The sequence below is a fragment of the Teleopsis dalmanni genome, chromosome 2 (genome assembly GCF_002237135.1).
Source record: "Teleopsis dalmanni isolate 2A chromosome 2, ASM223713v2, whole genome shotgun sequence".
Taxonomy (NCBI): Eukaryota; Metazoa; Arthropoda; class Insecta; order Diptera; family Diopsidae; genus Teleopsis; species Teleopsis dalmanni.
Genome location: NC_051847.1, coordinates 131497868 through 131524712, shown reverse-complemented (window position 1 = coordinate 131524712; position 26845 = coordinate 131497868). Strand labels below are relative to the sequence as shown.

General features: G+C 31.8%; 1 protein-coding gene across 1 annotated transcript; it reads right to left on the bottom strand.

Annotated features, from left to right (window-relative positions):
- Nucleotides 1-13147: 13147 nt before the first annotated feature.
- LOC119675718 lies at nt 13148-18376 on the bottom strand. The gene is made up of 2 exons (XM_038086924.1): nt 13696-18376; nt 13148-13617 (listed from the first exon to the last, which is right to left on the bottom strand). The coding sequence occupies exons 1-2, from the start codon at nt 18374-18376 to the stop codon at nt 13148-13150; spliced, it is 5151 nt and encodes a 1716-aa protein (XP_037942852.1).
- Nucleotides 18377-26845: the final 8469 nt, after the last annotated feature.

Below are 26845 nucleotides of genomic sequence, written 5' to 3'. Positions count from 1 at the left end.
CATTTCAATATGAAACTAAAACGAATTACAGAAAATCGATTTTAAAGTGCTAGTGTAAAAATTTCCAAAAAAAAAAACTTTTAAATCGACCCTAAGTCCTTTATCCTATTAAAAGCGTTTAGCTGATTTTAAAATATTTAACAAATCCTAACAAACAAATCCTTCAAGTACAGTCATCACTTTGCATTTAGTAAACTTTTAAGTGTAAATACTTCTTTTGGTTGCACATTAAATTTCCGTTTTAAATAAAAACAAATAACTGCATATTTTCTCACAAAAAAAAAAAAAATTAAAAAATATTAAATATTTTTATATATGACCAAAGTGTATAGCGAATAGTTTTTGGCTATATGCAGTTTCAGCAGTGATTTATGCATTTTGCTTGTTCTTATACGCTCTTTGCCCTGTAAAATTGTTCTTTCTCCTTCCGTTCTCCGTTTTTTCGTGGTACTTCAAACATTTTTTATATGCACTGCAAATATTTTTACGCTTTTTATTAATTCCTTTAATATTTTTTCTTCCATTTCTCTTTGCTTTTATGCTATATATGCAACTGTGTTGCCACTTTTATTTTTTATGTACTCCACTGGGGGATTTACTGCAGTGGTTACATTAAATGGTGATATGGCGAATTCATAAAAATTTTGCCATTCCAAAGTGCATTGCTCAAAATTTAACTAAAATCCTATTTGCTTTTGTAAATTTATTTGTCTTATACACTAGGTTGTTCAGTACGTTCGTGGGGCGCCATCTATTTGTAAATATTGAAACTAAATTTTCAATACCATTTTAATATTCAATCTTTCAGAAGAATTTAGCTAAATTTTAATTTCGACTTTTCCATTCATTTTTAATTTACAAGTCTTTGGAAGTTGACGTGTCAGGTTATTTTTTAACGACAGATAATACTGAACATCGTGCAGTGATTAAATTTTTCGTATTATTTTAAAAACAATGGCCTGTTAGTCAGTATATTTAAGAATCGTTATATCAGCTTTGAAAACAATCCACAAAAAAAAACGTTTAAGGCCGCAGCGATAGCAGAAATCGTCACTTAAATTCATGATATATATAGGGATATATTCGACTGATTACAAAGATAACTTTGGAAACGTTAGGAATTTCATAAGCGGGTAGCAATATACTACGTTGTCGGGTGTCGCAATGTTAGCAATAATTGCAGCCTCTTAGATGAAATAAAAAAATTGTATGGGTTCATTCATCAGTATGGATAAGATTTCGGTCTACCATTGTCATCGTCCTATATCAAAATAAGAGCCTAGAGAGTAAGAAATAGTAAAGCCAAAGAAAATATGAACTTGTGTTTTTTACCAGACAAACATCCTTTCTGGTAAAGAACACTATACCACACAGAATGGAGTAAGAAAAGAACAGAATGAAAACTGGTACTTGTTGTATAGTATACAGACGTATAGTATCCAAGACTGAACACAAAGTCTAATGTAAGACAGTCTACGAAGAATTGCTCAGGAGTCCAAACTGAAATTTATGCCATAAATATTTGAAGTAAACATCTAATATTAGAAGACTTAGCATAGAAAAAGATAACCTATATGTCAGATAGTTAGACATCCATTAAAACTTTAGGCCCAATCGCGACAAACACTCCAGTGGTTTGATAGACAATAGACAATGTCTTTCAAAACCTTGTAACTAGAAATCAAGAGATTTTACACTGTATATTTGCACACAGTAGTTTTGTTGGCAATGAAGTGGCATATAAATTCGCTAGGGACTCTACCTCAAAGGAACCATATTGACTAAAGCCAATTCTGGCTGTCAGCAAAGATCATTTCTAAACCGTAGCCAAACTTGATTATACCAGTAAAGCTAATCGTTTATGGTGTAATAGAGGAGAATAGCTTACTACCAAGCTCTTCTTTTCTATTTATGAAAGATATTGAATTATTTTAAAATATAACATTCCATCTGTTCTATAGGTGAAAAATATTAAATTTGAAAGAATTGTTCTAAAATTCTTTCATTAAGACTCTTCTGCATATAATTGAAATAAAAAAGTCTTTAAAAGCTTTAAAAAGGATAAGATACAGCAGTGTAATAATGAACACAGTGTTAATGTTCGAACCCGCATAACTATAACTATAAAAAGTGGTTTGTATTTAGCTATTCAACTTCGAAGCTAATTCGGATTCAAAAGTCAGTAAATGATATGATAGATTAGTTTTTTAGATTGCATTTTTAGATTGTATTTTTATTTTGTAATAGTTTGCCGCTAAGTTTGTAAAACAATAAACAGGACTGTTATTGCAATATTTTAGGAAATTGGGATATAGGAAGATGTGGAAAAGATCAGATCTACAAAAAAAAAATCAATTCCTTTATAAGAATGTACCTGTTCAAATATATTAGCTCAAAAAAATATCGTTCAAATCAATAAATTAATACAGGAACTGCAACAAGAAATAGTCTAATCAGTTCACTCTGACTTTTGGTTCTTCTCAGACCTAAAAATTTCTGTCGTGGAATTTGAGTTTTATCAATCGAACATACAAAAGCTGTCATAGAAGAGAGTTTTTGCATATCATCCAGAAACCATTATTAATCGAAATTACAGTAGATGTTGTAAAAGAGGTTGTTTTGCAATTCATCCGCAAACCACTTACATTGCAGATACATTGGAAAAAGTGTGTTGAAATTGAAAGAGATTTCATTTAAAACCAAAAAACTCAAAGTTCAACCCAGTAGAATAAATTATTATGATTTTTTGTATGGAACAAATTACTATAGTTTTTATCTAGTTAGTAGAGCTTATTAATTTACATTTTTATCTATTTATTAAATAAGATTTAATTTACGTAATCAATTGCATTCTGTTTTATTTTTTCATTGTTATAAATCATTTCAATATAAATATCAAAATATTTATTTCAAAAATATTTCCATAAATTTATAATTTGTAAATTCTGTTTAAAAAAATTAATTGTTTCGACTTTATATTACAAATTATATTCTAGTTTAGAATAGTAAGTAATTATTTATTTTTAGTGTTTACTATGAAAAAAATTACAAATATCTATTGTTTAGAATTTATTTTGCTCATAAAATATTTATTTCCAGAATGGAATTTCAATAATTATTAATATATATATTTTGACATGCAATGAAATTCTTGGTATTGTTTTTTGATAGTTAAAATTCATGAATGTGTGTAATTCAATATAATACACTTAATAAAAGCTATTGTAACCAAAACTCATAACTAAATTAAATTCATTTATTAAAACCAAAATAATTGCCACAATTGATTTGGTTGACCTAAGTGAGAAATTTCTGCAGATAAAATTCAAATGAAAACGTCACATTTAAATAAAAAAACTTATTTCTTCTTCTATTTTGAATAAATTTTAATTATATATACACATTAACAGATTGTTTGTTAACTTAACAAAACTAGCAACCATATTTCAAAATTTCACCACCCACAGGTGAACACTACTTGATCCTTTCGATAAAATTGTATAAGGTGGCCTTTGGAAACGCACAGACCTCATGGTTTGTAAAGGTGCCGGAAAGAGTTAAACCTCTATATAAATTTTGTAATAGTCAGTGATTGAAGCCTTATTTCACAGACAGCGCCAACAAGCATTTTAAAAGATTTTTCAAAGCGTTTTATTACATCAGACCTTGGTGGGACTGTAATATTTTTTTGGTGAATTAAATGAGTGGATAAAGCTTTATTACTTAAACAGTGCCTTCAAGTATTTTTTAAAGATTTTTCAAAACGTGTTGTTACACCAGACCTTAGTGGGAACGTAATCCAGACCTATAGGCATTGCAGTTATATATATGTATCCTATAATGTGATGCTGGTCCAAATCCCACATAACTAATCCTACATAAAATCGTTTACAAAACTAGAATGTCAATAGTCGCCGAAGGCTATAACATTTGACTATAAAAATTTATATCATAATTTATACTTTTTTGTTAGATTGGTAATAAAGAAGACGAACTCCACATAATGTGTACAAAACTCCATTAAATTTTAACTATAAAGAAGGTTTAATTCTCTGATATATATATGTATGGAAAAACGTTTCTAAGACTACATATACGTTGTCAACAGAACCATCTTTGATGAACACAGATCAAAAATATTTAAAAGGCAGTTAAGCTAAAATAATTTTTGTAAATTTATTAAACAAAAATAATTTATTTTAAACTGATCATAAAAAATTATCTTTAAAATATTATTTTCTTTATATTTATATAGTACGCATGTATAATGGTATTGGTTACACCTCTCCAATAAGGTATAAGTACGTAATATAAGATAATGAGAAAGATAAGTTGATTTATGCAATTCAAATATTTTATATACATTGTGACCGAAAAGCTTTCGGAAATTCTCATTTAAAATTCGCGCGCTGTATATTTTTCGATATTTTAAGTTTATGTAGTTTGGCAGCCCTGTCCTTAATTACTATGCCAAAAATGAGCGCGATCTGTCGGACAGTTCGTTTACGGCAGCTGTTGAAACCAGTTCACCTCAGTAGTGCGTTGCGAAAAAAACAATGGAAAAAAATATTGAACAAAGAGTTTGCATCAAATTTTGTTTTTCGAACGAAATTTCGTGTGCAGAATCGTTGCGAATGCTACAAAAGGCTTATGGGGAATCAGTTTTATCGAAAACTCAAGTTTATGAGTGGTACAAAGCCTTTCAGGACTGTCGTACGACCGTCGAAGACATGCCGCGTTCTGGACGACCTTCGACCTCTACCACCGACGAAAACATTGAAAAGGCAAAGGAAATCGTGTTCCAAAATCCTCATGTGAGTGTTAGAGAGATAGCACGAGAGCTAGGCATCGGTCGTGAGATGGCTCGTTTGATTTTGGTGGACAATTTGTGTATGCGACGTGTCAACGCCCGGCTTGTTCCGATTCACCTCAATTTGTTCAACATTATCAACGATTTTAAGGCCAAACATTCAATAAATACCATCGAACAGCCACCGTATTCACCTGATCTTGCACCGTGTGACTTTTTCCTGTTTCCCAAACTCAAATTACCACTCAGAGGAACGCGTTTTGAATCCATAGAAGACGTAAAACAGAATTCGCAGAGGGAACTCAAAGCCATACCGGAAAGCGCCTATAAAAAATGTTTTGATGATTGGAAGAAACGTTGGCATTTGTGTATCGCTTCTAATGGAGCATATTTTGAAGGAGATAAAATAAATATTGATGAAGATTAAGAATTTTGCGTTTTATTTAAAATTTCCGGAAACCTTTCGGTCACAATGTACACAATAAAAGTAATTATAATTTTTTATCTTAATTTTTAATTTTTTAACTTTTAAAATGTAATAATAATTTTAAAATTGGAAGAAATTGTAATCAAAGTCATTTCGTTGAACATTAATCATGCCACTTTAGATGTAAAACTCCATGCATTTCACTTTCAATTTTAAATGTTTTAATTAAATTTTTAAAATATGAAGAACGGAGGAAATAATTTATCTTGCCGACAATAATTTATGTATATGCATGCATTAATTTAAATGATTTTTTAAATGTTATTAAGAATTGAAAAGTAAATCATTCATTATCTTTTGCATTATTAATATGCACAGTAGCGCGGTATTTCGCTGGCTTTTTCTCTGATTTATGCCAAAACTACTTTTTGCTGGCAAAAGGACATTTCGAAATGACACTAAGGAAATGCTGCGGATACGGCTAATTAATGAATGCTGCAGGGGGAATAATGGTATGGTATAATTTGTAAAAGACAAAAACAAGATACACAGCGTCAGCTTCTACTTTTAATTAATTATAGTTTAATATTTCCCTTTAACTCATTTCAATTTTGATGACAGTTAATTGAGATACGAACAATTTTTAAGCTTCATTGGAGAAAATTCTTTTTTATTTTTTATTATAATATACAGTTAACAGAATTTATTAAAACGGATCTTTTTTTACTGAGGGTATAACGACATCAGCTGCTAGCGTTGTTTTAATTCCACGCTAGTGGCTATACTTACAAAGCCATTAAATTATTTTAATTATATTGGCACCTTGGTAACCAACAACAACTGTGTCAACGTGAAGCTTAAATGAAGAATCATCATTGTCAATAGGTGCTTTTATAAGCACAGATGTCTCTATGTTTTACGTGATTTCCTGCCAGGGCGGGTCAACATCACGGTGCTCTTAACACATGTATTAATTTAAGCGTCAATGAATGCCTTATTGGAATAGCCTGCTCTATTCCGCCGGTATAAATGAAGAAATTCATGCAGGTTATAACTTCCATCTTGGTAAGAAGCGGGGCCTACCTACTGACCTCTGCTACAATTTGGGCTGCAGCACCCGGTTTGAAACGCACACCACGGCGAATGAATGACAAGCAAAACATTCTTCCCGCGTAAGTTTGGGTATTAACCACAGCCACTTCAAAGCCAACACCAATGGTTAGTACAGCCGAAGAATAATAAAATAGCACTAGGAGTTTTGTAGTAAAAAGTTTGTCATAAGATCTTTGGTTTTCTACGAGTTCGTAACGAGCACTGTATCAAAATAAATCACCAGCTGTATGGGCTTTATCAAAATGTTAAATTTGCAAATGAACATCCTGCTTGTTCGGAAATTCGATGGATAAATGACGATCCTTCAACAGGAAAAAAGGGGTCCGAAGAGTTAGTCGAGGGAACATCACCTAGGCGAAGACTATGTTTCTTCGCCTGGTGTGGAATGAATTTCTTCTAGTTGTATCTAGACAAACAGTTATACTGCATAATAAATAACTAGTCGACAAAATTGCAGTTTTCAATAACTTATTAGCAACAAATATGTAATAATGTAATAATAATAATGTTTAAAATAATTTTCCAAATTCAAAGAAATATTTATAGTACACGAGAAATATACTGTAGTCCACAAGACAACAGCATTGTTGTTGCAAATTTGTTTTTATAATTACATTATCGTTTCTAATCAAACTGGAAATCTTCTCTAAGGAATGAGAATGAGACCTCAGCTAAGAGTTTGGCTTACTCTGACACATAAACGAAACCTAGTACCTAGATGGAAATTTCTTGTTGGATATAAAAATAAATCTTCGTAATGTGAGTTCAATTTATAGAGGAAGTTGGCCTTGAAGAAGTACTCTAAATCCATAAAGGGTACATAATAGATTTCTAAGTCGCAAGGTAAATTTCCCGAACATTTTCCCGAATAATTGTTGTTTCTCATTTGCTTGTACTTTACAACTCAATCAACGTTCAACTTAACTGTAATGTATGCATTACATTATACTATGTAAATATAAGAAAAGAACAATAATAAAATATATAAAATATCAGTAATGACAATGTTAGCAATAATGCCAGACTTTAAAAATTTCTATGTATAAATAAACTTTTGTAATGTTGAAATTAAAATAAAAGCAAATGGGAATTTATGAAAGTCAGAATACTGGAATATCTTAGAAAATATTTAAAAGTTTTTAAGCTCAATAAAATGTCCTTTCAACATTTGTAGTAAAAATGTTATGAAATTTTATGCTACAAGTTTCACTTTTATATCTTGAAATATATTTATATACGTATCTAGATACATATATAGGATATTTTTATGTGTCTGCTCCGTAAAATTGTGTTGATGTAATCATAATTACTGTTTGTCTCCAATTACAGTTGTTGTTGTTCTTCGACTTGTTATAAGGATTTTAATGTTCTGCATTTTCTGTGCTTAAATTTGATTTATGGCATTTGATTTACACTTGAAAGTTTATGAAGTGCTATTTTCAAGTTGAAATGAAATAAGAAAAGTGGGTAAAAGTAGAAATTTCGAGTAAAATTTCATTGCAAAATAATTTATATAAATAACAATTTTTATTTCTAAATTTCTTTAACAAAGAAAATCTTCACAAAGAAAGTCTGAATTTAGTTGACTAAATTTAAATGAAAGTTTGTTTGAAGAATTATGAAGCAAACAGAATCATTATATATCATAAATGACCTTTGTATGTCCTTTATCAGGACTATAGTATTGATTCATTTTGTCATAAAATTTTAAGTTACAATTAATTCCTTTTGAAGCAACAGTATACACTATTCATAGATTTCTTCATTAAAAAAGAGAGTAATAGAATATAGTCAAAACCAAAAAAGTTATATTTATTTTATTTAGTTATTAAATACAAGAGCTAAAAACATTACGCCAATATTTTTTACATAGACAGATTTGTATCAAATCGGTTATCTACTAGTTCCTTATTAAATTTATTTATTATATATATAAAAAATATATATTGAAGAGAATATATATATTTATTTTAGACTGTTACTTTTAATGGTCACTAAATAATATTGAACCTCGATTTGCTGAGATTCACTAAAAATTCTAATACAAACCTTCCTCAATCAAATTTTTTAGTCAGGGTCTCGATTGCAACGTAGAGTCATTGCTAAATTTGTTTGAGTTTATATAATTATCGAGGTCTTAATGTCTTATTTATTATTATACAAATATTTACAAATATTTTAGAAGTTGTCTAAAACGAATATGCATCAATGTTTTCTGAAAGTAATAATGTTTAAATTCAAGGAAAACAACCACATCTAATAGTTAACTTAATTTATATAGCTGTGGTATATGTGTTACCGTATAAAAAAGCTGAGAGTAAGTGTAATTGATGTTTACGAATAAATAAAATACTCGAAATTTGAATAATGTAGATTAAGTGGGCTCAAATAATAGGATAGCATTCAATTCAACACATATTTATAAGATCAAAGATGGGTGGATATTTGAAATAATACTAAATATTTGAATAAAAGTACGGTCAAGCCCAATAATACATAGGTTTTGTAATTAAGTATTAAGCTTTGATTTTTAAACATATTTCACAACATGTGCCGTTTCAACTGTTTATACTCTTCTAATAAATAAACACCCATTATTTATAGGTAGAAATATGAAAATTACTATTTATATTGTGTGAGTTTAATAATAAAAAATAATAATATGTTATTGAAAATAGCTCTATGGTTTTACAACATTTTTTCCTTTATAAAACAATATGAAGTTATTGGGTAATAAAGCAGGACCGTAACATACAGCAAAATACACATTAAGTCGATGTTGTGTGCTCAAATACTAACTTGTTTTTCAATGGACTATAGCCTATATAACTCAGATCGAAAATTCTAACTTATTACTGTCCTGTAATGTTAATATATACATTCCATGCGCTTTTGTTGTGATAGGACTTTTAAGTCATTGTAAACAACATAAATCGCATTCAAGTTAAAAACTTTTATGTGGTCAAATATACATCATATCATATATACCTTGTATTAAAAAAAGAACTTATTCGTTCATTTTTTGAATTCCCGCGCTTATCCAATCGGCAAATTTTTTTATTTTCACGCTGGCAACACTATTATACGTCTATACAAAGAAGTCGAAAAATTTTCGTGTGGCGATTTTTAGCTGAATTTCTTTCAAAAAAAGCGTCGTTGTGATGTGGCCAAAGAGATGATTTCCAACGCAGATAGTGACCACACATTCATCGAATGCATCATAACTGATGATGAAGCATTGGTCTATGAATTTGACATGCCCACCAAACAACAATCGATCGAAGGTGAGCCGAAAGGAGAACGCCAAAGTCGGTCTAAAATCAAGGTTATGCTAACTATTTTCTTCGATATTCGTGGTGTGGTGCACTATGAATTCCTTCCGGACGGTCAAACGGTCAATAAGAAGTATTATTTGGCCGTTATGCGTCGTTTGCGTAAGGCTTTTCGTAAAAAGAGACCAGATTTATGGAAAGAAAACTCATGGATTTTACAACACGATAACGCACTGGCTCACACAGCGTTGGTTGTGTCGCAGTTTTTGGCCAAAAACTCCACCAATATCATCAACCAAGCAGCGTTGATGATATATACTCTCCAGATATGGATCCGTGTGACTTTTTCCTTTTCTCCTGACTCAAATTGCCATTGCGAGGAACGCGTTTTGAGACTATAAAGGCCATAAAAGAGAATTCGCTGCGTGAACATACCTTCGGCGGCCTAAAAAACTTGTATGGAAAATTGGATCAAGCGTTGGCATGCATGTATTTCTGTAGGAGAAGAGTACTTTGAAGGCGATAATAAAGAAAATGATTAAAAATTAAAATTACGCGTGTTTCTTTAACTTCTCGTTTTTATTTTTTAATTAAATGGTGTATGTATATCTCAAATATATCAGCATTTCAAGTGAAAATATGATAAACGGTACATAACAAAATTATAGATAGCTAATGCTCAAAATATAAATGATGACCGCCGTTACTAATTTTAAAACTTTTAATTCTGTGTATGTTTTTCAACTTTACGACCTCATAAATGATTAGGTCTTTATAAATATGGAGCATTAAGATTAAAAGTACCAAATTAGATCCAAGAAAGAATTAAACTTTTCTGATGTTTAAGGTTAGAGAGTTTTATTGAGGTTATTTTAATTGAAGTTATGAAACAGCAAAACTTAGGAGTGAAGTTTTATGTATAGTCAACCACGCTATACAAATATGCTTCACCACTAAAAATTTTTGTAAACCATATATGTATATAAATGAATGAATAAATGAGTTTTATGGAAATCATAAAAAATTTAAATAAAAATAGGATAAAGTAATAATTGGTTTAGTTTTCATAATAACTTAAATGAGTAAATAATTTTAATTTCACATATAAAAGTTGGAAGCACTTTAAATATTCTGTAGTTGTGGACTGCATATGACTGTTATAGGTACTTTAATAAAATATAAACCATAGAAGCATTAAATTTAAGTATATATATATATACATGTATACATTGTATAAATGTATATAGTATATAACTTCTAACTAAACAGAATTGTCGAATAAATGCACTTCAACTTAAACTAAAAGCGCTTTTAAAACGTAAAAGTATCTGTATATCTGAAAATGTTAGTTAGCTTTATTCATATACATATGGACATACGTAAATATCTTGTCAGTTTCATGTTCATACGCGTGAATTAATATATACAAATTACGTTGAAACTTTTTGTGTATGTGCATTAACGCATACATAGTCAAGCGAGTGTATTTGCATACATTCACAAACTCATTCGCATACTCACTCGCGCTAAGGACAAAGGCAAAGGATATTCTGCACGATTATATGCACTCAAACAATTGTTGAATTTGAACAAAGAATTTTCAAAATTATTCACACGTATGTGCAATGATAACCAGGCCAGGCCAAAATTCAGCTCGTTTCTAACAAAAATATAGTTAGCCGTAACCGCAGCAATGTTGAGTATATGTGGTGAATGGCTTTAAATGATTTTAGTGGAAACTTTTAAGTAAGGTAATTTAAAGGTTTTCAGCATATACAAATATTTATATTAATTAAGTTAGGTAAAGTGTAGTTTATAATCTCAATTTAGGTAAATATTATTACTAGATTATACGAGAAAGTTTAGATTAGTAGTTGCATTAAGTTAATTTAGAGTGTTGAAATTATTTATGTAAATATGGTAATTTTTAAGTATAGACAAAGGACAAAGGACTTTCAAAAACATATATTTTTTAGAGCATATACAAAATAAGTAATACGAATATACCTGAAAAATTTAGCTCCTTGACAATAATTTATTAAGTCAGTTAATAAGTTCATAGGATAATATATAGTTGGCGTCAAAGCCGACATGACAAAGCCGTATGAGTTCTAGAAAGTGATTATCTTTCAATGGCATGTGTCAAAATTTTAAAATAATGTGAATTTTAGTTAACAAGTTAAAGTATTTTTAGTGACACTACTTTTGTAATTTTCAGTTAAAAAGTTCATAGGATAATGTATAGATGGCGCCATTAATGACAAACTCGTATGAGTTCTACAAAGTGATTATCTTATAATGTGAATTTTAGTTAACAAGTTAAAATATTTTAAGTGACACTACTTTTGTAATTTTCAAAACAATTGAAAAATTTATATTTCATATATTGACAAAGAATTGACTTTTAGTTAAAAAAAAAAAATATTAGCTAAACCTAAAATTTAAACCTCGTAAATTTTGTGCACCACTAACTTGTGTGGTTAAATCGAGCGAGTTGAAGTTTTTAATTTGACAGGTTTAGAATTCTAGTATTGGTACCTGCAGTTTCCAGAGACAATTCAAACTGAATATTTGGATATTCGGAACAGCCACAAAAGTCAATTAAAAAAATGTTTGTTATATTTCATTACTATTTATTTGAAATTAATTTCAATAATAATGTCCGGTGTTATTAGAAACGCGGGAAAGCGGTAAGAATATTCTCAAGGTTAAACATGCTTTTTGTAAGAGGCTACTAAAATAAATCTGGTACTACGTGGGATGGGGCCCACAGATTCGGCTGTTCTGACTAATCAAGTTTGGCCTCTTAAAAGAAGTGTCATGAGTGCTGAGGTTAAGACATAAATTCCCAACCGGGTGTTATGATCAAAAGAACAGAAGAGGTGTTAGTTTGGCCTCGATTTCCACAAAGGCGAAAAATATACACAAACGTATAGCTTCAATTGCCATCAGTGGAAATTTAATCGGTACATTATATTGATATGTGTGTTGTAAGCATAATAATGTTAAGACGTCATGGCAGGTAACCATGCTAAAAAAGTCTGGAATTTGTGCACTATATGTTGACAGACTCTAACGGAACATGTTTCAGGGAAAGAGATGTGAAAGTTTATTTTGAGATTAAAAATAAATCTTTCTACGAAATAGGAATCGCTATTTTAGAAAAGCATTGGGGTGCATATATCACACTTAAAGAAAACAATGTGTTCGTTAAATGCGGTTTTTTAATGTTAAGACCGTAATTTGTGTTTCTTCACATCAAACTTTATTTTTAATATTCTTAATTCACAATATATATATATGATATTTTAAAATTTACTTAATACATTAATTCAAAAAAAATATAAATCAACTGCACAACAAGAAACTCGACCGAACACGACGGTTGCTCGTACAACAAGAAGAATGAAACAACTTGCTAACCATTAAAAGCAGCCCACACACAGTGGTTGCCAGATTGATATAGATAATTTTAAACATTTCTCCCACCTAGACGTGGAGATACAACCGGATCTTGCGTCTATATTACTCGTGTGCTTCAGGACGTCCTTCAATGTCGATTGGTAAAACAGAGATCTTCGTAATTGGCCGTTTCACAATGGCGGACTGTGTTTTTATGGTTACGACCCGAACAGCACCGTCCGTGCCAGGATGGACTTGGATAATGCGGCCAAGCAACCAGGAGCTTGGAGGCAATCGTTCATCTCGAAGTAGGACCAGTTGACCGGTTGCGACATTTGTTTGGCTTTTAGTCCATTTGTTTCTGGCATGTAATTGTGTTAAATATTCTTGGGACCAACGGCGCCAAAAGTCTTGATACATCTGGCTTAACATCTTCCATCGGAATAGTACACCAATCTTTGTATTTAGCAAATTAGGTTCAGGTACGGCAGCTGGTGCTCGTCCAATCAAAAAGTGTCCTGGTGTCAACGCTGATAAGTCTGTGGGGTCATCAGATAGAGCCGTAAGCGGCCGCGAATTTAAACAATTTTCGACTTGTTTTAATAACGTGTAAAATTCTTCAAAAGTTAAAGTTGCCGTGTTTACTACACGCTTAAGATGAAATTTCATGCTTTTTACTCCTGCCTCCCATAGGCCACCAAAATGAGGCGCTGCGGGTGGTATAAAGTGCCAATTTATGCCAACGGTTGATGCAAACACAGACCCAGCTTCAATTTGTTTTTTAAATAATTTAATTTCATCTTTCATTAAAGCATCAGCACCGACAAAGGATGTACCACGATCGCTGTACATATCTGAGCATATGCCACGGACTGATACAAATCGCTTTAACGCTGCTAGAAATGTTTCAGATGTCATATCACTCACAAGTTCCAAATGAATAGCTCGTGTAATAAAACATATAAATAGAGCCACATACCCCTTGTAAGTACGATGGCCTCTCCCTCTTGTCGCTCTCACATTAAATGGACCAGCATAATCCACGCCCGTGTGCATGAATGGTTGTGATATGTTACACCGTGCTGGAGGTAAGTTACCCATAATTTGTGCTTGCGGTCGACAGGCTTGACGAAAACATGTAATGCATTTGTTAATCACTCTCTTCACAGCGGATCTTCCTTCAATAACCCAAAATTGCCGTCGCACATATGCTAATGTTGTTTGAGTTCCGCCATGTAATGTTCGACTATGAGCGTGATTAATAATCAACGTAGTAAAATCATGACGTTTGGGTAATATCATTGGACATCGTTCATCTGAAGGAATATTCGCATTTTGCAGTCGTCCATTTAGACGCATAATTCCGTCGGAATCAAGCTTCGGATTCAATTTAAACAATTTACTTGATTTGTTGATTGGATTGCCTTTCCGTAAAGCGGCATAATCGTTGGTAAACTCGGTCCTTTGTACAATTGTTACTAATTTTTTAAGAACCGTATAACGTTCTTGCCAAGTGCAGAAACTTTCATCCCTACGCATCCTTTTTTGACACATATGAATAAAACGTAGGCATTGCGCCACGACTACGAGTAATTTATCAAGAGTAGCATATCGTCCAAATATTTCCCACACTTCTGTTGATAACTGCGTAGTTAATGAGTTAATCTCTTTTTTCTCAGGTAAACTGTCAGGAGTATGATTGATTTGGTGGTTAGGCCACATTTTCTCATTTAAGCGAAGCCAAGATGGTCCATACCACCACATCAGATTATCTTTTAGTTGCAAAACGGTACTGCCTCGTGATGCACAATCAGCCGGATTATCCTTTGTTGCAATATACCTCCAGTCTTCAATATTTGTCATTGACTGAATTTGTGACACTCTGTTTTCCACGAACTGCTTCAATTTGCCTGGATCAGTTCTAATCCACCACAGTGTGGTTGTATTATCAGTCCACAAAATACAGCGTGATGGTTGACACTTAAATGTTCCTTTAACCTTGTGTAGAAGTTTTGCTGCTAGCAATGCTGCACATAATTCTAAACTTTGTATAGACGTTTCTTTCAACGGGGCTACCTTAGTTTTACTAATAAGCAAATTTACAAAACTGGTCGTACCGATGGTTGTTTTCGCATATACTGCAGCCGCATATGCTTGATTTGATGAATCACCAAATGCGTGTAATTCAATTGCACTTGTCGAAGTGGTGTTTATCCAACGTGGGATTCGAATGTGATGTAATTGTTGTAAGTCAATACGAAAGTTATGCCAAATGTTTGCCATCTCTATTAACAAGGGATCATCCCAATCGGATCCAGTACGCCAGAGTTGTTGCAGAAACATCTTTCCTCGAATGATAACCGGAGCCAAGAACCCAAGTGGATCAAATAACTTCGATATGTCAGACAACATTAGTCGTTTTGTGTAATGATGGTTGTCACAAGTTACATTGACGTTGTAACCAAAACTGTCGGATTTTGTATACCAAGTAAGACCAAGTGTCTTAGTTTTATACTCGGTGTTAATTTCCACATCGTCGGCGTGAGCTTTTACGTCCTCAGTCAGAGTGCTTAAAACGTCATTTGAATTCGAATTAAATTTACGTAAAGTGAAGCCTGCAGTTGCTAGAAGCTCCTGAAGTTCGTGCAATTTTTCTGCAGCTTCGATTGGAGTGTCTCCACCTGATAGTACGTCATCAATGTAAAATTCATTTAGAATCGATTCAGCTGCCCGTGGAAAACGAGTTTGCTCCTCTTTTGCCAGAGTACGCAATACTTTGATGGCAAGATATGGAGCACAATTAGTCCCATATGTTACAGTGAGCAACCGGAACGTTGTAGGGGCGTCCCCGTGTCGAACGCGCCACATTATTCGTTGCAAATCCACATCTTTGCTATCAACAAGAATTTGCCTGTACATTTTCTCGATATCTCCTGTAAACACTATAGGGTAATGCCGCCATTGCAAGATGATATTTGATAGATCATTTTGTAATCTGGGACCTATATGCAGACAATCATTAAGAGATATTCCGCTCAAACATTTATTAGAAGCATTGAAGACTACGCGAAGCTTCGTTGTAGAACTCGATGCTTTATAGACACCATGGTGAGGAAGATAACATGTTGAAACTACATCATACGAGTGTGGCACCACTTCCATATGGCCACAGGTCTGATATTCGTCCATGAAATCTTGGTAGAGTTTGTACATATCCGGATCTCGGGTTAATCGCTGTAACGTGCTGTTTAATAATGCAAGTGCATTTAGTTTACTTGACTTAAGTGTTGCCAAATCAGCTTTCTGCTTGATTGGTAGTCTAACCACATATCGACCCGTTGCGTTGCGTACAGTTATACGCTCAAAAAAATCTTCACAGTACATTTCATCTTTTGTTAACGGAGCGTGGTTTGTTATTTCTTCCAATTCCCAAAATTTATGTAGCATTTCGTGCAATGTTGCCCGAGTATGACAGCAATTAACTTGTCCTTTCACTGAAATACCCTTTCGTCGCGACAGTCCACCAAAAATTACCCAACCGAGTTGCGTATATTGGGCAACAATATTGTTAGTTGGATGCCGTTTTAGTCGCTCATAGACAATAGCAGCATAATCTGAAGCGCTCAAAATCATATCGACTGCCCCCGGAACCTGTAATTGAGGATCAGCTAAATCTAAATTCATAAACTCACCAAGCGCTTCTTTCGGTATGGGAATGGTTGGGGTAACGCTACCCACTCGTGGAAGTATTAGTGCAACACAATTCATGTTGAAATCGGATTTTAACGAATGGATTGTAAATGAAACCATTCCTCTTGAATTAGCGACCCTTTCACCATTTGCACCACTCACCGGCACTATGACATTTGTTTTGTCCAGTTTTAACCGCTGCACGATGAATTCGCTGACAAACGTTGCTTCCGACGCGCTATCCAAAAGAGCTCGCACAATAAGCTTCTGACCAGAAGGACTCCTTACCTCTATCAATGCAGTGCCAATTAAAACAGTCTGTAGATGTAAAGTTCGAGCATCTTGATTAGCACTGGAAATGTATGTATTATTTGATGTGACAGCGTATTTCTTAGTCGCTTCAGTGGTCTTTTCCGGTATATTTGAGTAATTAGTTTCTCCACCACTTCCACTATGGTCATGTAGTAATGTATGATGCGCTGCATTACATCGCAGACACCGATATTTCGATGGACACTTATGACCCATGTGTCCCGTTCTCAAACAATTGAAACACAATCTTGCAGATCTGACTACCTCATATCTCTTTGTCCCAGTCATTTGCCGAAATTCTGCGCAATATGCCAGTAAATGCTTACCTTGACAATGCACGCATTGTTGAACAGTGGTATGATGGCTTTTCACGAACCCCTTTGTTCTGATAGGTGTTACAAACTTTTTCTCCTGATTAGAGTTATCGGTCATGCTATTAACTATCTCCAGCGAATGTATTCGATTTTCTAAGAAACTGACCAGCTCCTCAAATTTTGGAATTTGTTCTAAACTGGTTGTTGACAGCTCCCAAGCTGAGCGTGTTTTCGTGTCTAATTTTTGGAGAAGGGTAAAGACCAACCAATCGTCCCAATGCTGCACTGGACGACCCAATTGCTCTAACGCACGCACAGCTGACGTGATGGTGTCACATAACAAGCGTAAACTATTTGGTAAACCATCAGACACCGTTGTTAAATTAACAATTTGTTTTAAATACGCATTAAGAATGATCCTCTTGTTCTCATACTTGCGGACGAGTAAACTCCATGCTACTGCCCAATGTGCATCTGTTGTAGTAATGTTGTCTAGGGCGTGTTGAGCGTCCAACACTAACGCATCTTTTAAATATTGAAGTTTCTGTGTATTAGACAATGCAACGTTATTTGATACAACTGACGTGAATAAATCCTTAAATGCGTACCAGTGCAGATAATTACCATCAAACGACGGAATTTTAATACGTGGTAAATTAGACGTTAGTTCCATGCTTGACACACCTTTAATTACAGTTTCGTTATTACCTGGAGATTCTATAACTTCAGTGCTTTCTAACTCATCGATTAGCTCTCCCATCATTTCCGAATAAATTATTTCAATTTCCATGTAACTGTCTTCGCTAACTAACGCTTTTATTGTGTCACTCACTTCTTCCACCTTTGCACCGTCATAAATATTGGCCAACAAATCTTCTCGAGCTTCCTTGTACTGCGTCCAGTAACTTTCCAAGAGATTCTTTCTGGCAGTGAAGAAACCTTTTGTTTGCTTGCTTTTTGCCGTTTTACGTATGTTGGTGGAGAAGTTTTTCAGCAGGGATTGCGTAGCTTCCAATTTTCTGGCGATTTTTTGCATTTTCAGATTTTATGCGAATCAACTGTGATTATTTTCGAAAGTAAATAATTGTGCCCAGCGGCTATAAAATTTGGTAGATATGCCCAGCGGCTATGAATATGAAAGATACGCCCAGTGGCTATAACTTTGAGAAATATGCCCAGCGGCCAGACGAAGCACGCGATCTTCGTAGGCAGCAACACACAATTGAACGCAAAAGATATGTTGCTCCCCGCAAGGGATGCCAAAAATGTTCGTTAAATGCGGTTTTTTAATGTTAAGACCGTAATTTGTGTTTCTTCACATCAAACTTTATTTTTAATATTCTTAATTCACAATATATATATATGATATTTTAAAATTTACTTAATACATTAATTCAAAAAAAATATAAATCAACTGCACAACAAGAAACTCGACCGAACACGACGGTTGCTCGTACAACAAGAAGAATGAAACAACTTGCTAACCATTAAAAGCAGCCCACACACAGTGGTTGCCAGATTGATATAGATAATTTTAAACACAATGCATAAAGTCGAATTTTTCTTAAACTTTTTTTTTTAATTACCCTATAAAATTATTAAGTAACAGACTCTTATTATTTGCATATATATTAAACCAACAATAAAATATCATAATTAAAAATATATATATAATGAAATAGTCTCTTTCACTTCACTCATGCATGTTGCCGTCAACAAATGTATTTATAGAAACAAACAACATTTTAGAAAGTTGGAAAAAGAAAAAAAAATATAATAAAGTGCTAACTAAAAGGATTATTAAAATGGCAGAATAATATCACAAAAGTGCGAAATAACAACACTAAAAAAAAAGGAAAAAATATTTACAAAAAATTTGTGCTGCAAATGCCTTTTTCACCATTTCCAATATTAAAACTAATTTTTAGGATATTTTTACTATGTATGTAGATTTGAAGTTCATCTCTTCAAGCTCAATTGTATATATGTATAATATGTACATATGTGCATATATTATATTGAAAATGCCAACATTGATCTATATTTTGCCATGAATACAAATTTCCGTTTATAAGAAATTTCTAAAAAATTTTTCAGCACGTTCAAGACATTAAAACGGAAAGAATGGACATTATTTTACCCAACTTATGGAATGTCTAGCTGTGCATATATATTTTTTTTTTTCAAAAAATAATGTTGCATATCTTACGGTGTAATATTTTAAGTGTTTGACTAAATGCGATTACTATTTATGGCAATTTACCTGAGCTGGTTTTGTGTATTGTCTTACTAACTCTAACATGTCTATCGCATTTCTAAGTAACCCATCAACCAACATCTCTACCGCATTTTTACAAAGAAAAAATGAATATTTTTGTCTATTTTCCATTTTGGCTCCTAAAAGCATTCTACCATGTTTTCGGTTTTAACTGCATTGTTACCTTTTTTCCATTTCGTTTGCTAGAGTCGATTTGTGGAAATGTTACCTAGGATTGTTTTCTTTTCAGGATATCGTTTTTCACTTGTCGTCTTCGTCATTGTATGTACATGTTGTTGTATAGTGTATGGCTAATGCAGCGCATTTCAGCCGGTTTAGTTGCAGTCTTCATACTTTTAATGTTACAAGTAAAAGTGTTGCTTTGCTGCCATGTGAAGTGTAATATGAGGCACTGCAGCACTGAAGTTACTTCAGCTCAGGGATTCGTATTCGTTTTATAAAGAAAACGCATCCAATTTACAGCCAACCGCATAAGTGTATATATTTCTCATGTATATATTACGTACCACACCTGCACGTCTTGGTGTCTGCCGGGTTTTTCGGAAATGCTGGCATGCAGTCATGTGTCTGCAATTGTTTCCATGTGCAAAGTGTTCCTATAGCAGCAGAAGCATCTAAAATTTTGCTTGTTAACAAAAATTTGCTATTATTCTTCTTACAACAATTTTATTATTTCTAACTTTTTTATTTTTTTCTCTTTTTACTTTTACTTTCTTTTCTTATTTATTTATTTTTGTATGAAACATAAATTGGTGGAAAATTTTTAAAAACTCTACTGTGGATTCTGTAGAAAATATGGTTTTGCCTTTTTTATTTTGGATATTTTTAAAGATGCTTTCCGAAAATTTATTTGCTGGCTTGGTTTGAGATTTTGCTACAACATGGAAAGTAGATAATTGAATGGGCTTTAGTGAAAACTTATGGAGGATATCAGCTGTATGTGATTAATATATATTTGAAAATAGTTGGAAAATCCACAAAAATTTAATAATAAATTTAGTATAACATATATAAGTGACTACTTATATACATATTCTTTGTTCATTTGAATAAATACGGAAGGTTTAAATTTTTAAAAATACATAAATTGGGATTTAATTTATGTAACGGCGACACAGAGTATAAAAAAAAGCATTATCCAAAAATTAAACTTCAGTCAGAGATGTATATATCAAAATTACAGTAATAGTTTACGTGTAGAATAAACTACTTCACACCTATTAAGTAATCTATTAAGTAATTTTTTGTTGGACCTTGTTTCTACCCTAAAAGATGATTTACCTTGTTTGTACCGTTTTTTCATTATTTAAAAAATGTTCCTCCTTCTCTCGTAATAAATTTTAAAAATCTTAATATTTTTTTCAGATCCTAAAACTATGCAATCAATTTCAGTCTAAACTAAATATGAGTATAAATTTTTCAACCTTTAAATTATCTGTAAAATAAATGAAATAAAATTTTTTTATCATATATTAGGTTTTGTATACTTGTTAATTTGCTCTTGAGATAATGTTGCTGACGAGATTGTTTTGTAGTACTAAAGATAACAATTTAATAAGATAACACAGTCAATTATAAGCCAACTGTTTATGGATGCTGATGGAGAAAGTAATACTATATATAATTTGTTTTTTCAGATTGTATCTAACACATGTAACAGTGACTGTTTGTAGATGGAATTAGATTTTTCAACAGTTATACCTGTGAATTTTTGCAGTCTCAGAGTGAAAATAGACTCTCATTACTATTGATACACTATTTTTACAGTATATTTCATAATTGTATCACTTTTAACACTTTCATGACCATCTCAACAGATGGAAATCACTTAGGTCATGTGCGACTTCCAGGTTAACATGACCCACTTATAATAAAAATAAATCCCCGGAACTCATCAAAAGAGTTCGCTTGAGCACTGCAAGGGTTACTGCAGTTCTTACTGGTCATTGGTGTGTAGGAACTTACGAAGTTGTGGAAACGCGCAGGAGAAAGAAACAATAATATATTTTCTCTGTGAATGCGCGGCCTTATCGTCCAGAAGATATAGGTTCTTAGGAAAATACTTCTTTGATAGTCTATCAGACTGCTCAACGGTGAAGATGAAATACCTGTTAAATTACCCAAATTCGGCGGGATGGATTTAGTCTCTACTCTTCTATACTAGGGTTCTTGCGAAACGGCGAAAAATCGCTAATTAAGGTACATGGAAGTTATTTAATGGCCTGCCACTGCAACCAATCAACCAACCATCAAACGAAACAGAAGTGGGCAACCCTTCAGTAGAATAAACTTGACAGAATATTTATAACACGTTGAGGACGTAAAGGACAATAAAAATTATATACATTTTTAAACAGAATGGCAAGAGTTATGAATAAAGTGATGTCAATCTGTTTAACTTTAGTTTCTAAGGTGATAGTAAGAAAATGTTCACGGTGACTTCTTGTTATTTCAGATAAAATAACCAAATAGATGACACTAGGTGAATCTATCATGTTATTCCCATATTAAATAACTTCTAGATGTCAGTATAATTACGACTTAACATTTAAAGAACTTTAAAAACTTTTATTAAGGATGGCAACACTCTTATGTTACAATAATCCAAATTGACAAGTGGCTAACTTAAAATCATCCACTGTTACTTGAAAATATTCTAATTAATTTTTTTTCTATGTTTTCGAAAGCATTAGTTTCATATCCTTGTTGTTATTTTGCGATGTCATAGATCGAAACCTCATTAAATACCGCAGGGATTTATCCTATTATTTTGTGTTGTTTCCTCCTAACGACAACTAAATTGAGTAATGGCAACACTGGTTGCTTCGGTGCTTGTTTGGTGGCAAATACGTTTTCAATTCATGCATTTATGCAACACATACGTGAGACTACGAATAACTCCCTATCGTCTAAGTTGAGTACTGCACACCTCGGGTGCCAAACAATGTTTACTTTGTGAATCCAATTTTGCAGGAAGCTAGAGAAATGTTCCTAAATAGAAAAAGGGGGGAGAAAAAAAGAAACTATACCGCACTAAAGAGCACTAAAAAGTATGCTCGTGTGTACGTGTACATATCCTTATGGTGCACTATTCTCAGTACACGTGTTGTGCGGCGGTTGTGCTCATCGTTGTGTCGTGTATAAATTAGAGAATGAAGAAATTGCAAAATTTATTAGTCCTGTGGGTATTTTTGCTGCCAACCCAGCAAAGCAAAAACCTTGCAAAAATATACAAAAAACGAAAAAAAATAAAAATAAAAAAAAAAACTCCAAACCCGAAAGCAAACAAAAATTATAGGAAAAAAATTCAAATATTAATGAAATTTTCAGTGTTGCAGTGTTGTGAGTGCTTTTGTAGGCCAAAAGCATAGGGTACAGATTCATGGGGGAATTAAGTAGATTGAGGTAAAGTCAAAGTGTAACAGGGGATAAATGGTATTTTGCTAGTAATTGGAAAATTTTTGACTGCATACTGATATTTTTATGCTTGGTCATGAAATGGTGCAAGTGGAAGAAATGGATTTCGAAAAAGGATACTTTAAAAATTATAAAGGTAATGTTCAATTATAAGAGTCAAAAAATATAAATTAAATTTTAATTATACGAATATGAGTACGTGTTACTAAAGAAAATCAAATTATTAGCATATACCGATTTGATCAAAAAACTAATTTAAAATAAGCATATTTTAAATAAATATGAAATATAATATGAATATGAAAGCAAATCAATCATAGACAATAATTTGTCCTTTCAAAATTATTAAGAAATCAAATAATAAATATCAAAGTAAATTAATTAAAAACAATATTGTGCACTTTCAAAATGATCAAGAAATCATTTATCTTAACTATCTTAACTATTATAACATAATATAACAAAATTATTTCCTAATATTTCATATAAAAATGGATATCATCATCGCTATGGTTCAGTATTTTAGCAACAAATGCCAAGACCAGGAGAAGAAGCATATATATTAATCACTTATTTCTAATATTTAGATATCATTTCCGTTATATATTGTCATACCAACGAAATTCTATAATAACTTCTTTGTATTTAATTTTATTTATTTAATATTTAATTAAATCGATAACATAAACGGTTTATTAAAAATAAAAAACTTAAAACTCTACATATCTTTTTGTAAATAATGAAAATCGAGGAGTTGTATTTATTTTCTATATAAGAAAAGATACGACGAAACCCGGGATAATTATTCGATAAGGAATCGAATACCAACAACGTAGAAAACATAAAATAGATATTTAAACTACATTATATTAATTTTGTAATATATCTCAGTATATATGTTTTAAAAAAAATATAAGGAGGTATGTAAATTTTTGCACAAAACTATTATATGATCATAGCTATGACTGGTCATAGTTGTATGACTGTGGAATCTGAAATTTTGGAATAAAAATATATTTATGTTTTTACTTTAGTTACGATATATTAATGTTTCTTGAAACAATATTCAAATAATACGGAACTTTGTTATATCTTTTTGTTTTGGTCTTGTTTTTCTTAGTTTTAATTTACAGACGCAAATAGCTGTAGATCTATGAACTATGAACAATTACTATATAATCTAACAACATTGTAAGTTGTTAAGATGTAAAATATTTACAAAATTGTATTGACTGTACATATTTAGTAATAATATAAGTTAGTACGGTACAGAAATTTTACTGCACTGATCAACCATACAACTTTGGGGGTAAATCTTAAGTTTAAGACACCAGATGCAGAGACACCTTCTTCTTCTTCTTGCTGCTACCCTCATCTAGTTTCGGTTTCTCTTTTCCTGTGCGGTATCTTTTTCGCAGAACAATGTGGTTTTGTAATACTTATGTATAAGTTAAAATCAATAGTGGAATGTTATATACTCTTATACAAAGTTTGTTTAACAACTAACTAAATAACTATAATTTTATGTTAATTATGATCAGGTTGCTATATTGATTAATTAATGTTTTTCAATTAATTAAAATAATATAAAATTAATTTTTGTTGTTGTAGTTCATTACTGTTCGAAAAACCCTCTTTATTAATATTTATGTAAAAGGCTTCCCCCATCTTTTAGTTTGGATACATATACACTTTAAGAGGATTTTCTTGAAAAATATATATTTATTAATCAATATTTATTTTGACTGCTTTAGCGTAATCCTGCCAGATATAATTCACTTTCCCCAGTAATTTTGCCAATCTTCGAAGCACTTCAGATACGCGCTTTTTGCTATGGGTTTAAGCTCTTTCAGCGGTACGATTTTTTTTTTCTTTAATCGTGGCAAGTCTCTGTCCATTTAAGGGTGTTTTGAGCTTTAGAAATAAAACAAATTCAGAGTAGGCATTTTTTTGCTCTGATTAGACCTGCCACAGTTAACATTTAAAGTACGTTGTTGCACTTAATATTATTTTACACATTTACACAATTATATTTTACAAATAAAATTTAATACAGATTCTCTTATTAATTTTTTTAATAATACAAAAACGCCAAGTACATAGATGTTTACGTATGTTAAGGATACATGTGTGCTTATATAAAAAGAAATTCCAGAATTAAATTTACCAAAAGCGCGAACTTTGAAAAGTCACCTTATTTCTTGCATAAACATTGTATATAGACATTGTATATTTATATATATATATTAGAATTAATATTTTTCAAGCTTTTCATGATTTTATTTTTTCATAAGGTTAAAATAAAAAATTAATGTTTCTCTCATTTTACATAAGTTTATTACATTTATTTATAATTTTTATCATGTTAACTCATTCCAATATTTATTCACAACCTTCTACTTCTTTTACAAATATTTACAAAAATTTATTGAATTTCCATTGCTAACGAGTTTTAAATTAGTTACACAGTATTGACACACATTATAAAAAAGATATTGTATCTCATAATGCAACATACATATGGATAATCACATTAATTCCTGACTAAGTAACACAAAATAATAGCAAAATAAATTAACTACAAGAAAAAAAGACAAGCAAATATTACTTAGATTATCTTTTCTTTTTATTAATGTACAAATTTTGTAATTGGAAATTATGTAGCGCCAAACAAAAGCATGGATGTGCTATATGCCAAGGCATTAACTTAGAATACACATGAGGTATCAACTAATGCCATGATGATGTAGATACTTGCATGGTGCTATGCGTTTGCAATATAAAAGTCCAATGGGACTGAATTAAGCATCCTCGGTGACAGCAAACGAAGCCATACAAACGCTATAGACCTTGAATGAAAGTAAAATGTGTTAGCAGGCAGTGACAGCCAGTTAGGAGGGAGAGATTATATCTGTATGCAAACTGAAGCTATCAAAGCATTTTAATGCTTGAACGTAGCCTAATATATATTAAAAAGCAAAGCATCGATATTGCTATTGGTAACGGAAATAGCTTAGTGTTGTGCATATGGCAACTGGAAAGGAAGGCAATATATGTATTTATAAGCCTTTAATATGGATGTACGTGCCTTGAAAACTGGCTTAGCAGCAACTAATGCTTATGGGAGTTGTTGTTTAATAACTGTTTTACTGGCTTAATGCTGCCAAAGCTAATCAATTTCTTTATTATTTCCTACTATTTTTAAAACAAAAATATTTCTCTGTCAAAAGAAACTGATAGCATAATTTCAGCTTTTAATGAACTTTTTATTAAATTTTAAATTTACTCATTTAATGTACTCGCCAAAGAAGTTTTATTTTTTTTTTATTAAATTTTATTTAATGTTTATTCAGATTTTCTGGATTTTTGATTTTAATGAAATATTTTTTTTTTTTTGCAAATATTTATTTAGTAAATTTGTTTAAAATTTTTATTTTTAATGAAGTTTAATGAATGTAAATATTTATTTTATTATTTTTTTCTCTTCTCCTAAGCTCAGTTTGAGTGCATTTATTTTGTTGAAATTATCTAACGCGTTCATCGTATACATTGTCAGCACTTTCCCACCTGCCCGAAAGCATCGACGAACACAAAAAAAAAAAAAATGAAATGAAATTATGGCCACTGAAATTTAAATTATTTTTATTTTATTTTTTTTTTATTTTTTTTTTGCCTGCAACATCCGTTGGCAAAGATAAACACTTCCTTTGCGTATGTCGCCATACTACTTTTTCATAGTTGTTGTTTCATTTTATTCCTTCCAATGCTTTTTATTGTCCTTCATGTTTTTTCTCTCTGTTTTTCTTTTTT